The sequence below is a fragment of the Austrofundulus limnaeus genome, unplaced genomic scaffold (assembly GCF_001266775.1).
Source record: "Austrofundulus limnaeus strain Quisiro unplaced genomic scaffold, Austrofundulus_limnaeus-1.0 Scaffold353, whole genome shotgun sequence".
Classification (NCBI taxonomy): Eukaryota; Metazoa; Chordata; class Actinopteri; order Cyprinodontiformes; family Rivulidae; genus Austrofundulus; species Austrofundulus limnaeus.
In genome coordinates this window covers 304,810-317,528 of record NW_013952755.1, presented here as the reverse complement: position 1 = coordinate 317,528, position 12,719 = coordinate 304,810, and the positions used below count along the sequence as shown (strand labels likewise).

The 12,719-nt window shown below is 47.9% G+C and overlaps 2 protein-coding genes across 3 annotated transcripts; one reads left to right on the top strand and one right to left on the bottom strand.

The window, feature by feature from the left end:
• Positions 1–505: 505 nt before the first annotated feature.
• Positions 506–7,227, top strand: mdkb (midkine b). Its single transcript, XM_014023008.1, has 5 exons — positions 506–604; positions 5,201–5,283; positions 5,815–5,988; positions 6,297–6,455; positions 6,688–7,227. Exons 2-5 carry the CDS (start codon positions 5,202–5,204, stop codon positions 6,705–6,707), a joined length of 435 nt encoding a protein of 144 aa, XP_013878462.1. The 5' UTR covers positions 506–604; position 5,201; the 3' UTR covers positions 6,708–7,227.
• Positions 7,083–12,666, bottom strand: LOC106527975 (muscarinic acetylcholine receptor M4). 2 transcript variants are annotated; one of them, XM_014023006.1, is made up of 3 exons: positions 11,263–12,666; positions 9,531–10,396; positions 7,083–8,262 (listed from the first exon to the last, which is right to left on the bottom strand). In XM_014023006.1, the coding sequence occupies exons 2-3, from the start codon at positions 10,389–10,391 to the stop codon at positions 7,852–7,854; spliced, it is 1,272 nt and encodes a 423-aa protein (XP_013878460.1). In that variant the 5' UTR covers positions 10,392–10,396; positions 11,263–12,666; the 3' UTR covers positions 7,083–7,851. The 2 variants fall into 2 exon arrangements, with proteins under 2 accessions (XP_013878460.1, XP_013878461.1); XM_014023007.1 differs by lacking the exon at positions 11,263–12,666 and having other exon boundaries at positions 9,531–10,498.
• Between the last annotated feature and the right edge of the window lie 53 nt (positions 12,667–12,719).

The window sequence follows — 12,719 nt, the reverse complement described above, 5'->3', positions numbered from 1 at the left end:
CACACACACACATACTGAAACACACACACACATACTGAAACACACACACATCCTGAAACACACACAAACACACTGAAACACACACAAACACACAAACACTTCCTGAATCACACTGGAACACACACACACAACACACACATCCTGAAAACACACACACACTTACTGAAACACACTGAAACACACACTGAAACACACAAACACACACTGAAACACACACACACACACACACACACACACACACACACACTGAAACACACACATACACACACTGAAACACACACACACACACACACTGGAACACACACACACACACACACACACACACTCCTCAGATTAAAGCTCTCCTGTTTTTTTGTAAACGGGTCGAGCCTGTTTTGTTCTGCAGGATTAGAGCTGATGATGTCACTGGGGGGCGGGCCCTCGGGCGCGTACGTGTGTGTGTGCGTGCGCCTGTGTGTGTGTGTGTTTGTGTGTGTGCGCGCTCCTGTATGTGTGTGTGTGTGTGTGTCTGTGTGTGTGTGTGTGTGTTCAGGAGCTGCAGCTGAAGCAGCCACAGAAAGCTCCGACTCTTCAGCTCGACCGGCTGCTCCTCTCAGCTCGACACGTAAGTCTGAAGGTTTTTATGGGTTCTCAGGTTCTGACCCGGTTCTGACTGGACTCCAGAACCCGACTCCTTTCAGAGGAAATGTTTATAAAACTTGAGTTTAAAACAGTTTCAATGTGTAAAAGTTTCATGTTGAACTGGTTTTAAAATCAAAACCTTTGATTTAAAAGGAAGCAGGAAGTTTTCAGGTGAACCAACCAGAACCTGCTGCTTCGGTACCAACCTGTAACCGGGTCCAACCAAGTCCTGATGATGACATCAGTTTGGACCTGGGTCTGTATGGGTTCCAGCTGGACCTCCTGACCCATCAGAGGAGTTTCCCTGGATTTCTTCAGAGATTCAGTCTCATCTGGACCGAGCTCGGATCAGATGTTTGCAGAACTTCTTCAGGATCCTAGACTGTGGAGGTGGTTCTGGGTCTCGTGGGTCCACAGGAACCAGAATGAACCCTGAGATTCCAGAGGAAGTCCTTTAAAGGGTGCTCCAGAACCAGAGAGAGCGACCCACTTCATCTGATGATGGGTTTTTGGAGGGACAGAACCAGGGGAGCAGGACCGGGTGGAGGGACAGGACTCTGGTAGAGGGACAAGACATGTGTAGAGGGACAGGACCTGTGTAGAGGGACAGGACCCTGGTAGGGGGACGGGATTCTGGTAAAGGCACAGGACCTGTATAGAGGGCCAGGACTCAGGAAGGGACGGGATTCTGGTAAAGGGACAGGACCTGTATAGAGGGACAGGACTCAGGAAGGGACAGGATTCTAGTAAAGGGACAGGTCTCTGGTAGAGAGACAGGACTCAGGGACAGGACCTGTATAGAGGGACAGGACCTGGTAAAGGGACAGGACTCTGGTAAAGGGACAGGACCTGGTAAAGGGACAGGACCCTGGTAAAGGGACAGGACTCTGGTAGAGGGACAGGACTCAGGTAAAGGGACAGGGCTCTGGTAAAGGGACAGGACCCTGGTAAAGGCACAGGACCTGGTAAAGGGAAAGGACCTGGTAAAGGGACAGGACTCAGGTAGAGGGACAGGATTCTGGTAAAGGGACAGGACCCTGGTAAAGGGACAGGACTCAGGCACAGGACCTGTATAGAGGGACAGGACCCTGGTAAAGGCACAGGACCTGGTAAAGGGACAGGACCCTGGTAAAGGGACAGGACTTTGGTAAAGGGACAGGGCTCTGGTAAAGGGACAGGACCCTGGTAAAGGCAGAGGACCTGGTAAAGGGACAGGACCCTGGTAAAGGGACAGGGCTCTGGTAAAGGGACAGGACCCTGGTAAAGGCACAGGACCTGGTAAAGGGACAGGACCTGGTAAAGGGACAGGACTCAGGTAGAGGGACAGGACTCAGGTAGAGGGACAGGATTCTGGTAAAGTGACAGGGCTCTGGTAAAGGGACAGGGCTCTGGTAAAGGGACAGGACCTGTATAGAGGGACAGGACTCAGGTAAAGTGACAGGACTCTGGTAGAGGGACAGGATTCTGGTAAAGGGACAGGACCCTGGTAAAGGGACAGGACTCCAGGACTCGGGAAGGGGGTCCTCAGGGTGGGAGGAATCTGTTGGGCTTTAGAGACGTGAATCGGGGCCAGAAGAGTCTTTGTTTTGGACCAATGAATCAGTATTCTTTTGAGGAGAACTAAAGAGCTCTTTCAGCTGCCCCCCTGCCCCCCTCCCCTCCTCTTCTTCATTGATGAAGGGCAGACTGGAGGCCTGCTGAGACCCGGTTCTTTCTCTCTGAAAGGCTGCAGGATTGGTTCTGCCAGCTGACGTGTGAAAGAGAAGCATTGCCTGAAAGAGGACTCTGTCATCAGAGCACAAAGACAACAGAGAGCAGAGAGGTGCATTCTGGGTAATTTACTCTCTGCTTTTCACAGCAGAATCATCGGACTGGACCCGGACCTGGTCCTGGTCCTCAAACAGTGACGGACCCACTTAAAGTGGAGCAGAACCAGACGAGATGAGAGCAAAACAAGCCGTCTGCCGGCGTTAGCCCACTTCTATAATCCCAACACAATGCTCAGATTAACCCCAGGTTTGGGGGTCGGGCCGAGCCGGTTCAGATTCTGGGTTTGGACCATCTGGTCCTCAGAGAGACACGGACGGGTGGGACCACAGGACGAACGTGACATCAGATTAAAGATGAAAACAATCTGAGCTCTTCTGTTCAGATTAAAGAAAACATTTAGCATGATGATATGTTTGTCTGTTAGCAAAATATCTCCTGACCCAGTGGACCCTATTCAAGATGGCCGCCGCAGCCAACCTGACAAAATACAAACATTTTGTGTCACTTCCTGTCCAAACAGGAAGTGTTTACACCTCTTCAGTCTTTATTTACTCATTCATAAATGATTCATTTTCAGTTTGGATCTGATCCACATGGTCCAGTCTCTGAGGTCCGGTCTCTGAGGTCCAGTCTCTCTCTGTAGTCCAGTCTCTCTCTGAGGTCCAGTCTCTGAGGTCCAGTCTCTCTGAGGTCCAGTCTCACTGAGGTCTGATCTCTGAGGTCCAGTCTCTGAGGCCCGGTCTCTCTGAGGTCCGGTCTCTCTGAGGTCCGGTCTCTCTGAGGTCCGGTCTCTCTAATGTCCGGTCTCTCTGAGGACCAGTCTCTCTGAGGTCCGGTCTCTGAGGTCTGGTCTCTCTGAGGTCCGGTCTCTGAGGTCCGGTATCTGAGGTCTAGTCTCTCTGAGGTCTAGTCTCTCTGAGGTCCAGTTTCTCTGAGGTCCCGTCTCTGAGGTCCGGTCTCTGAGGTCCAGTCTCTGAGGTCCAGTCTCTGAGGTCCAGTCCCTGAGGTCCACTCTCTGAGGTCCACTCTCTCTGAGGTCCGGTCTCTCTTAGGTCCGGTCTCTCTGAGGTCCAGTCTCTCTGAGGTCCAGTCTCTCTGAGGTCCGGTCTATGAGGTCCGGTCTATGAGGTCCAGTATCTCTGAGGTCCAGTCTCTCTGAGGTCTGATCTCTGAGGTCTGGTCTCTCTGAGGTCCGGTCTTTCTGAGGTCTGGTCTCTGTGGTCCGGTCTCTCTGAGGTCCAGTCTCTCTGAGATCCGGTCTCTGAGGTCTGGTCTCTGAGGTCCGGTCTCTCTGAGGTCTGGTCTCTGAGGTCTGGTCTCTGAGGTCCGGTCTCTCTGAGGTCCGGTCTCTCTGAGGTCCACTCTCTCTGAGGTCCGGTCTCTCTGAGGTCCGGTCTCTCTGAGGTCCGGTCTCTCTGAGGTCTGGTCTCTGTGGTCCGGTCTCTCTGAGGTCCAGTCTCTCTGAGGTCCGGTCTCTGAGGTCCGGTCTATGAGGTCCAGTCTCTCTGAGGTCCAGTGTCTCTGAGGTCCAGTCTCTCTGAGGTCCAGTCTCTGAGGTCCGGTCTCTCTGAGGTCCGGTCTCTCTGAAGTCTGGTCTCTCTGTGGTCCGGTCTCTCTGAGGTCCGGTCTCTCTGAGGTCCGGTCTCTGAGGTCCGGTCTCTGAGGTCCAGTCTCTCTGAGGTCCAGTCTCTCTGAGGTCTGGTTTCTGAGGTCCAGTCTCTCTGAGGTCCAGTCTCTGAGGTCCGGTCTCTCTGAGGTCCGGTCTCTCTGAGGTCCGGTCTTTCTGAAGTCTGGTCTCTCTGAGGTCCAGTCTCTCTGAGGTCCAGTCTGTCTGTGGTCTGGTCTCTCTGAGGTCCAGTCTCTCTGAGGTCCGGTCTCTCTGAGGTCCGGTCTCTCTGAAGTCTGGTCTCTCTGAGGTCCAGTCTCTGAGGTCCGGTCTCTCTGAGGTCCGGTCTCTCTGAAGTCTGGTCTCTCTGAGGTCTGGTCTCTGAGGTCTGGTCTCTCTGAGGTCCGGTCTCTCTGAGGTCCGGTTTCTCTGAGGTCTGGTATCTGAGGTCCGGTCTCTCTGAGGTCTGGTCTCTCTGAGGTCCGGTCTCTCTGAGGTCCGGTCTCTCTGAGGTCTGGTATCTGAGGTCCGGTCTCTCTGAGGTCTGGTCTCTCTGAGGTCCGGTCTCTCTGAGGTCCGGTCTCTCTGAGGTCTGGTCTCTCTGAGGTCTGGTCTCTCTGAGGTCTGGTATCTGAGGTCCGGTCTCAGTTTTATCTGTTAGTCGTTTTGTTTTAGCTTCTAGTTTTCAGTTTTAGCTATTATTTGTTTAGCTTTAGCCATCAATTGTTCAGTTTTAGATCTCAGTTTTTCAATTGTTAGTTGTTCAGTTTTAGCTGTTATTTCTTTGGTTTTAGCTGTTAGTTGTTCAGTTTTAGCTGTTATTTCTTTGGTTTTAGCTGTTAGTTGTTCAGTTTTAGCTGTTATTTCTTTGGTTTTAGCTGTTAGTTGTTCAGTTTTAGCTGTTATTTCTTTGGTTTTAGCTGTTAGTTGCTCAGTTTTAGCTGTTGTCTGTTGGTTTTTGGATGTTTTTCTGTATCTCTGTAGATGTTTCTGGTCTTTGTCTAGACTCGGGCCCTGGGGCCTCCTGACCCCTTTGTTCTGGACCACATAAAGCCTGTTCACTAATCCCCCCAACACACACACACACACACACACACACACACTGTACCCCTCAGTACATCTGTCCACATGTCAACAGAAACCTGGATGGACCCGGTCCTGCCCCCCTGGTTCTGGTCTAACTGTGGGTTTTGGTCTCTGCAGGATGAGAAGTTTGTTCTGTGTGACTCTGCTGCTGCTCCTGGTCTTCACAGCCGAAGCCAACAGAAGATCCAAACATCACAAAGGTCAGAACTCCACCAGAACCCACCAGAACTCTGAGTTAAAGCTCTACCTGGTATTTCCCGCATAGACACAGTGTTTTAAACAAAAGTACTCTGTGTACTGCTGAATACTACAGAAGTACTATTAGAAGTAAAAAAGTTTTACTCGCTGTGGAGTAGCTGCCATCTTGAACTCTGAACTCTCCCACTTTCCTACAGGGAATTCCCATTCGAGGGGCATTCTAGTTTAAATTTACGAATTGTAAGTGGGAAATTCCCATTTCCCAGTACAACTGGGCTGCAGGAAAAGTAGCCGATAAAAATGGAGATTTTACATGAATTTCATCGGCTACTTTTGAACCCTGTGCAGCTTCCCCTGGTGGTGAGATGCCATCATTTTGCGGGTCAAATAATCAACACGCATTATGGGAAATGTAGTTTATGGTCAACGCTAGTTTTTCATTGAAGTTCTGGCGGGCCAAATAAGTTGCAGTGGTGGGCCACATCTGGGCCGTGGGCCTTCAGTTTGACAGGTGGTGTTTGTGTGCTCTGCAGGTGGGAAACAGGAGAAGTCTCGACCCACCTCTGAGTGCTCCGCTGCAGAGACCCGGTACGGGAGATGTGTCCCGGAACACGGAGACTGTGGAGAGGGACTGAGGGAGGCCACGTGTAAAGACCGGACTGAGAAGATCCACTGCAGGATCCCCTGCAACTGGAAGAAGGACATCAGTAAGAACCACACAGAACCGAGCCGGACCTCAGAGTCAGACTTTACTGATCCTCCATCAGAACTCTAAAACCACAAGAAAAAAAAAGATTGATGTTTGGTGTCAGAATTAAAGTTTAACATGTAGCGCCACCTGGTGGACAACCGTTAGAACTGGTGCAGAAAAATATAAACATAAAAACAAAATGAATCAGATAAAATAAAAACTGACCTGGTTCCACTGGATCAGTGTTCTGCTGCTACCTGTCCTCACCTGTTCCTCCAAAGGATCAGAACCTTCAGGTTGCTGACCAGGTGTTCTGTTCTTCAGGCGACTGTAAGTACAAGTTCGGCCCGTGGGGTTCCTGCGACGCCGCCACCAACACCAAGACCCGGTCCGGAACTCTGAAACGGGCTCTGTTCAACGCCGAGTGCCAGACCACCGTCAAGGTGTCCAAACCCTGTTCCCACAAGACCAGGAAGGTCAAAGGTGAGACCAGAACCTCTGGACCTCTGTCTTCCTGTTGTTCATCAGAACCTCCTGTTCTGAGATGGAACAGAACCCAGGAGGTTCTGAGGAATACTGCAGAGACCAGTTATTAAAGAAAACTGTTTTACTAACAAATAAAAGCAGAATTATTTCTGCTCTGGACCTACCTGTCTCACCTGCCTGTCTGTGGTTCTGTAGTTTGGACTTTGATCTCTGATATTTTTGTTTTCAGGAGAGAAAAAGTCCAACTGAGAAGAAACCAGAAGCAGCAGAACAATCTTTTCCTCCAGACTCTGAAACTGATGCTCCTCCTGACCCCTCCAACTCATGGCCCCACCCACTCTTGACTCCTCCCACATTTGTATTCCTTGGATTAAAGCTTTCTTAGATGAGTAACGTCGGTCAGTAGTTGATAGTTTAACAGATCTGAGAGAAAACTGATGAAGGTCAGTGGAGTCTTCCTCCTGACTGGTTTGTTTTTAAAAAATAAAAACAAAAAAATATTTTATTTGAAAAACAGATTATTGATGAAACTTGTACAAAACAACAAATAAAATGTTGTTTATTGTTTTGGTGAAGCTGTTTTTGTCTTATTGAATAAAAAAATTAAAAACCTGCAGATAAAAATAAATCCAAGTTTTTATTAAAGAGAACTGAGATTTAAATTATGATTTTAAAGAAAGTCTCTTTGATCTGAACGTCACATTAAAGCTCCTGTGACACGTTTTTTTCTTCAGTTACAGAAAATTAAATAAAATATCCTCATATTTGAGAAATTTGGCATCATTCATGGTTTTTACCCAGTTTGTCACAAAACGTGCATATTTTTTGATAATTTGGTGCAGTTCAAGTGAAACAGGAAGTGATGTCAAATGGGAACTCTTTAAAAAAAGAGAAACTTCCTGGTCTTAATAAAAGTGACTCTTTGTCTACCTGATAACTCAAAATAATCTACAGAAACATCTGATTCTTTGCCGTCTGTTAACCATTGTAACAGCTCATTCAGGTATTCCCCTATGACATCACTTCCTGTTTCTGCTCATGCAAACATCTCAACAACTGTTCATTTCAGTGTTGTGAATTTTGATTTGCAATTCGTCATTAATGTCCGTCCATCCATCCATTATCTATACCTGCTTATTCCTCCAGGGTCACTGGTCCCATATCGAGCAGTCCCAGTGCGAGGGGCGGGGTACACCCTGGACAGATCACAAGTCCATCACAATCATTGATGTCATCTTTCCAAATCTGCACTGAAATAAATCCCTTAAATTTAAAGTCACAGGCACTTGAAATTCACGTTGATGGATTTCTGAAAATAAAAACCTCAATAAACAGAAATCTTCCTTCAGGCTGTAAAGAGCCGCAGTGTGAACAGTTTCCCGCAGCGGCAGCATCAGCTGAGTCTCCCGCGGCGGCGGTGGCGGCAGCGCAGGAGGCTGCAGAAGGTCCTCCTGAAGGTGGGGTTGCACAGCGAGTAGCAGCCCGGGTTGAGGGCGCTGTTCACGTAGCACAGCCAGTACCCCGTGTCCCACAGGGTGTCGGGGATCCGGACGTGCCAGACGGCGGCCATGACGGCCATGACGTTGTACGGCGTCCAGGTGAAGATGAAGGCCAGCAGGATGGCCAGGATGGTGTTGGTGACCCTCCTCTCCCTCGCCGCCACTCGCTCCCGCCTCCTCTCCTGAGACCTCAGGCTGACGTCGGAGGAGAGCGCCGCCGAGGCCGGGCCGCGGGGGTCGGCGATAGACGAGGAGCTGGTCTCCGTCCTGACGGCGTCTCCGTCTCCGTCGTGAGAGAGGCGGTGCTGAGGAGACAGATGGGTCAGGTTGATGACATCACAAACATGGAAACACAAACAGGAAGTGGGCCACTATGGGATCAATCTTGTGCCAGCAGAAACTGAATCTGACTTGCTCAGATTGAATCTGAATGTGCAGAATTTGAAATTAAATGCATTGGTTTGAAAACATTTTACTAAATTGAAACTGAATTTAAAGTTTTGTATCTGGATGTATTATGACCCCGCACACGGAGAGAAGCAGGAGTCATATTGTTTTCCTACTGTTTGTTTGTTTGTTTGTTTTACTCCTGAGATTTTTGATCAACCGTAGCACAAAAACAGCTGCACCGATCAAAATGAAATTAGTCAGGACTGTAGTTGAGTCTGACCTACACTGCACCAGCCAACGATTTTATGATAGACCCCATCTTTGAGGAGGGGGGTCCTGTCAAACAGGGGGTGTCAGGACATACAAAAATGCTTATAACTCAGAAACTGTTCAACATAGACGCTTCAGATTTATTTTGTTGTTTAGCTCTGATGAAGCTCTGTCCATCAGGTCCACCAATCAATCATATTTGGTCCAGGAATGTTCTGGACAGTCTGGTAAAAACACGAGTTCAATGGTTTGCTGTCATCAGTGTGTATTACGAAGTACATGCTCGTTTACCAGAGAGGAAGCCCACCCAGCTCGTACAGATTGTCAGGAAAAGTGAGGTCTGTTGATTTCCAGGAAATGTTACATAAAAGGTCTCCAATGTGTGTGTGTGAAAAGCCTTCTCAAATCTTGGCTTAGTTTATTCTGATGATGCAGAATGAAGGTATAAAAACTGAGCTCCCCAATTCGGCGGGTTTGGTTCTCATATCTTCCACAACTACATGTGTAACAGAGTTGATGCAATCCACCTTAAAAGTGACAAAAACAAAGTTATTTTATTGCAGTGATTAATTTGACCTATATGTAGAAAATGTTACATTTACATCACATCATGGATCAGTCAGCAGCAGCATCTGATCAATATGTGATCCATGATGTAAATCTGTGGATCTGTGTTTGATTACTCTGCCTGGCTTTCTCAAGGACCAGGATGTGACACAAACATCTGAATTATGGAACTGAAAGTGAAAGTAGTCAAACTGAATTTTTAATAAACCAAAATACAGTTTCAAAGAAAATTAATTCAGATACAAAACTTTAAGTTCAGTTTAAAATTCTGCACATTCAGATTCAGTCTGAGCAATTCAAATTCACTTCCTGTTGGCACAAGATTTATCCCATAGGCCACGCCTACCAGGTGTCTCCAGTTCTCCATGGTGTCCACCATGGACGTCCTCCTCTGGTTCTGGGTCAGGTCCAAGCCCGTGTCGCTGGTGTCCCAGCTGCGGCGTTTCAGTTGGAAGTCCCTGATGGACGGACTGGAGGACCTGCGGGTCCCCCGGCCCACCTGGAGGGCGCTCAGCCGGCGGCGGCTGGCGACCGACAGCCGTCCGTACAGGCCGATCATGGCGAGCGCCGGCAGGTAGAAGGACAGCAGCGTGGTTCCCAGAGTGACCGCCGGGCTGGCCAGCAGCCGGACGTAGCAGTCCTCGTCGGGGACCGCCCGCCGGCCCCCGGCCCGCTGCCAGCACAGGATGGCGGGGGTCCAGAGGACGAAGGACAGGAGCCAGGCGGCGCCGATCATGGCGCCAGCGACGCGGCCCGTCCGCCACGCCGGGTAGCCGAGCGGCCGCGTGAGGCAGAGGTAGCGGTCCAGACCGATGAGCAGCAGGTTGAGCACCGAGGCGTTGCTCACAGCGTAGTCCAGGACGAGCCAGGCGTCGCAGAGCGCGGCCCCCAGGGGCCAGCGGCCCCGCAGCCGGTACAGCGTGTACACGTTCATGGACAGCACGCCGATCAGCAGGTCGGCCGCCGCCAGGCTCAACAGGAAGTAGTTGTGGACCGTGCGCAGGCGGCGGTTCACCTTGATGGACAGGACCACCAGCATGTTGCCCAGGACCGTCAGCAGGCTCAGGGAGACGCTTACCACGATGATGAGGATCAGCTGGGCGGAGCTCCAGGGATACAGGGCTCTGATTGGAGGCTGGGAGGAGGCATTCACATGGGGGCGGAGCCAAACTGAAGCGTTGAGGATGAGCTCAGGAGTCAATGCCATGTTGCCTAAAACAAAAACATCAGATCCACACCTGCAGATTAAACTCAGACTCCGCCCACCTGAGGGTCATCGGAGATTACTTTTTCCTCAGAATTCTGACTTTAATCTCAGAATTCTGACTTTAATCTCAGAATTCTGACTTTAATCTCAGAATTCTGACTTTAATCTCAGAATTCTGACTTAATTCTGACTTTTAATTCTGAGATTAAAGTCAGAATTCCTTTTTTTAATATTTTCAGTGGCCCTAATCCTCTTCTGTACAAACATAATTTGTTATAAAATATTATTAGTATCATCCTGACCAACATCAGTTTCCTGTACTTAGTTTGTAATATTTAGGATTTTTTTTTTTTTTTGTTGCTACAAAAAATATAAAACAAAAAGAAGAATTTTACATTCTGGGATTATTAATCTGTTTATCTAAATGACCTTAAAACATTTTGTTATATGATCAACAGATTAATTCAGATTTAATATTTAAAGTGTTCAGAAGAAAATCTCTAAATAAAATTTGAATCTTTGCAAAAAAAAAAAAAACCTCAGAAAGTGCAAAAATATGAAGTTAATAAAAGTAATAAATAATCTGAGCAGATTAAAGTTTTCTATAACTTCGTTATTTCGCTCAAATGTTTGAATCGTTTTATTTTTCGTTTTATTTGATCTAAAAAAGTTTAATTCTGCTTCAGATTCTTTGTTTCGCTTTAATGAAAGTTAATATATTTTACATTTTAATGAAACATTTTTACTCTTGGAGATTAAATAATCTGTAAAGTATGAAACATTAAAATGTAATCCTTTTTTAAACCAACTGTAGTTTAAAATAGTTAAATTTCATAATAAAAGCTGAAATAATCTCAGCTGGTTTTCTTACCTCTGATGTTGGAGCAGCTGCTCGTGTCAGCATCTTCATCATCTTCACCCACAGCAGCGGTTTATAAACAGCCCCTCCTCATCCTCAGTCCAAGCTCCGCCTCCTGCAGCTGATCCCAGACCTTCATCGTCAGGCAGAAACTCGTCTTCATCATGTCTCAGATGGTTTGTGAACCTTTTCTTCAAACAGAATCAGTTTTTCTGTTTGAAGAAACGTTTCAGTAAAATAATCTGAAACTTCAGATTTAATCTGCAGACCTGAACACCTCTGCTGGGTTTAGGTCTGAGGGGTCCAGGAGGAGGTCCTGATCCAGCTCAGATCAGGACAGACTCACCTTCTGCTCTTCTTCCTCCTCCTAAAACCTGAACCTCTGGACTTCCTGTTTCTGTAGGATTTTCAGTTTAAAAGCCCTTGTCATCAGGCTGAGGGGAAATAAAGTCATCAGTCGGTTTATTTTCAGATTTTAATCTACGACCACCTGAGAGGTTTTACATCCATCAGACATCAGGTCTGAACACATCCAGGACCCGGATGGTCCGGTCTGACCGGGACCCGGCTGTACCTTTCACCCACCCACACACACACACACACACACACACACACACACACACACACACACACACACAGAGCTGTAAAATGTTCAGGGATCAAGTAAAACCAGGAGGAGAACTCAGGTCTCTGCTGCCTCAGTCTGCAGGTTCTGTTGGGACCCAGCCGGTCCAGAACCGGCCCTGAGGTTCTGATCTGATGGTTCTGGTTGTTTCTGAATCTGCAGCCTGAGGGTTTCACAGCCGACCTCTCCAGAACCAGAACCAACAGAAAGATCTCAAGAACCCGTCTCCAGACTCTTCTGTCCAGTTCTTCAGAAGCAGGTCCAGGTCTCCTGAGCAGGACCCTCAGGTGAGCTGGACCCTCAGGTGAGCTGGACCCTCAGGTCCAGGACTCAGTGATGGGTACATTAAAACTCCCATGATGCTTTGCAGCTTCTGCTTCAAGTCTCTGTTAACGGTGGTTTGAGCATCTCTCTGAAACACCTTTTGGACCGGCGCCAGATGTCTGGGCTCGTACCGAGGATCTATCTGTTGATGAGACCGCTGGGGGGCAAACAGATCGGTTCTGATCCAGATCTGACCTGGAACCAGAACCTGGTTTCTGAGGATTTATTTGATGAACGTCAGAAGTCTTTAGTTTTGAAGTTTTACCCACAGGAAGTAGTTTGAAGACCCGACCCGGCCCATATGATAAGAACCATCAGCAGCAGCAGCTCTGGATGATCCAACAGTTCTGTTCAGAACCACTGATCCAGTTCTATGTGATAAATCCTGTGTCAGCAGGAACTGAATCTGAATGTTCATAATTTGAAATTAAATTCATTGGTTTGAAAATAAATTTTACTAAATTTAAACTGAATTTAAAGTTTTGTATCTGAATTAATTTTCTTTGAAACTGTATTTTGG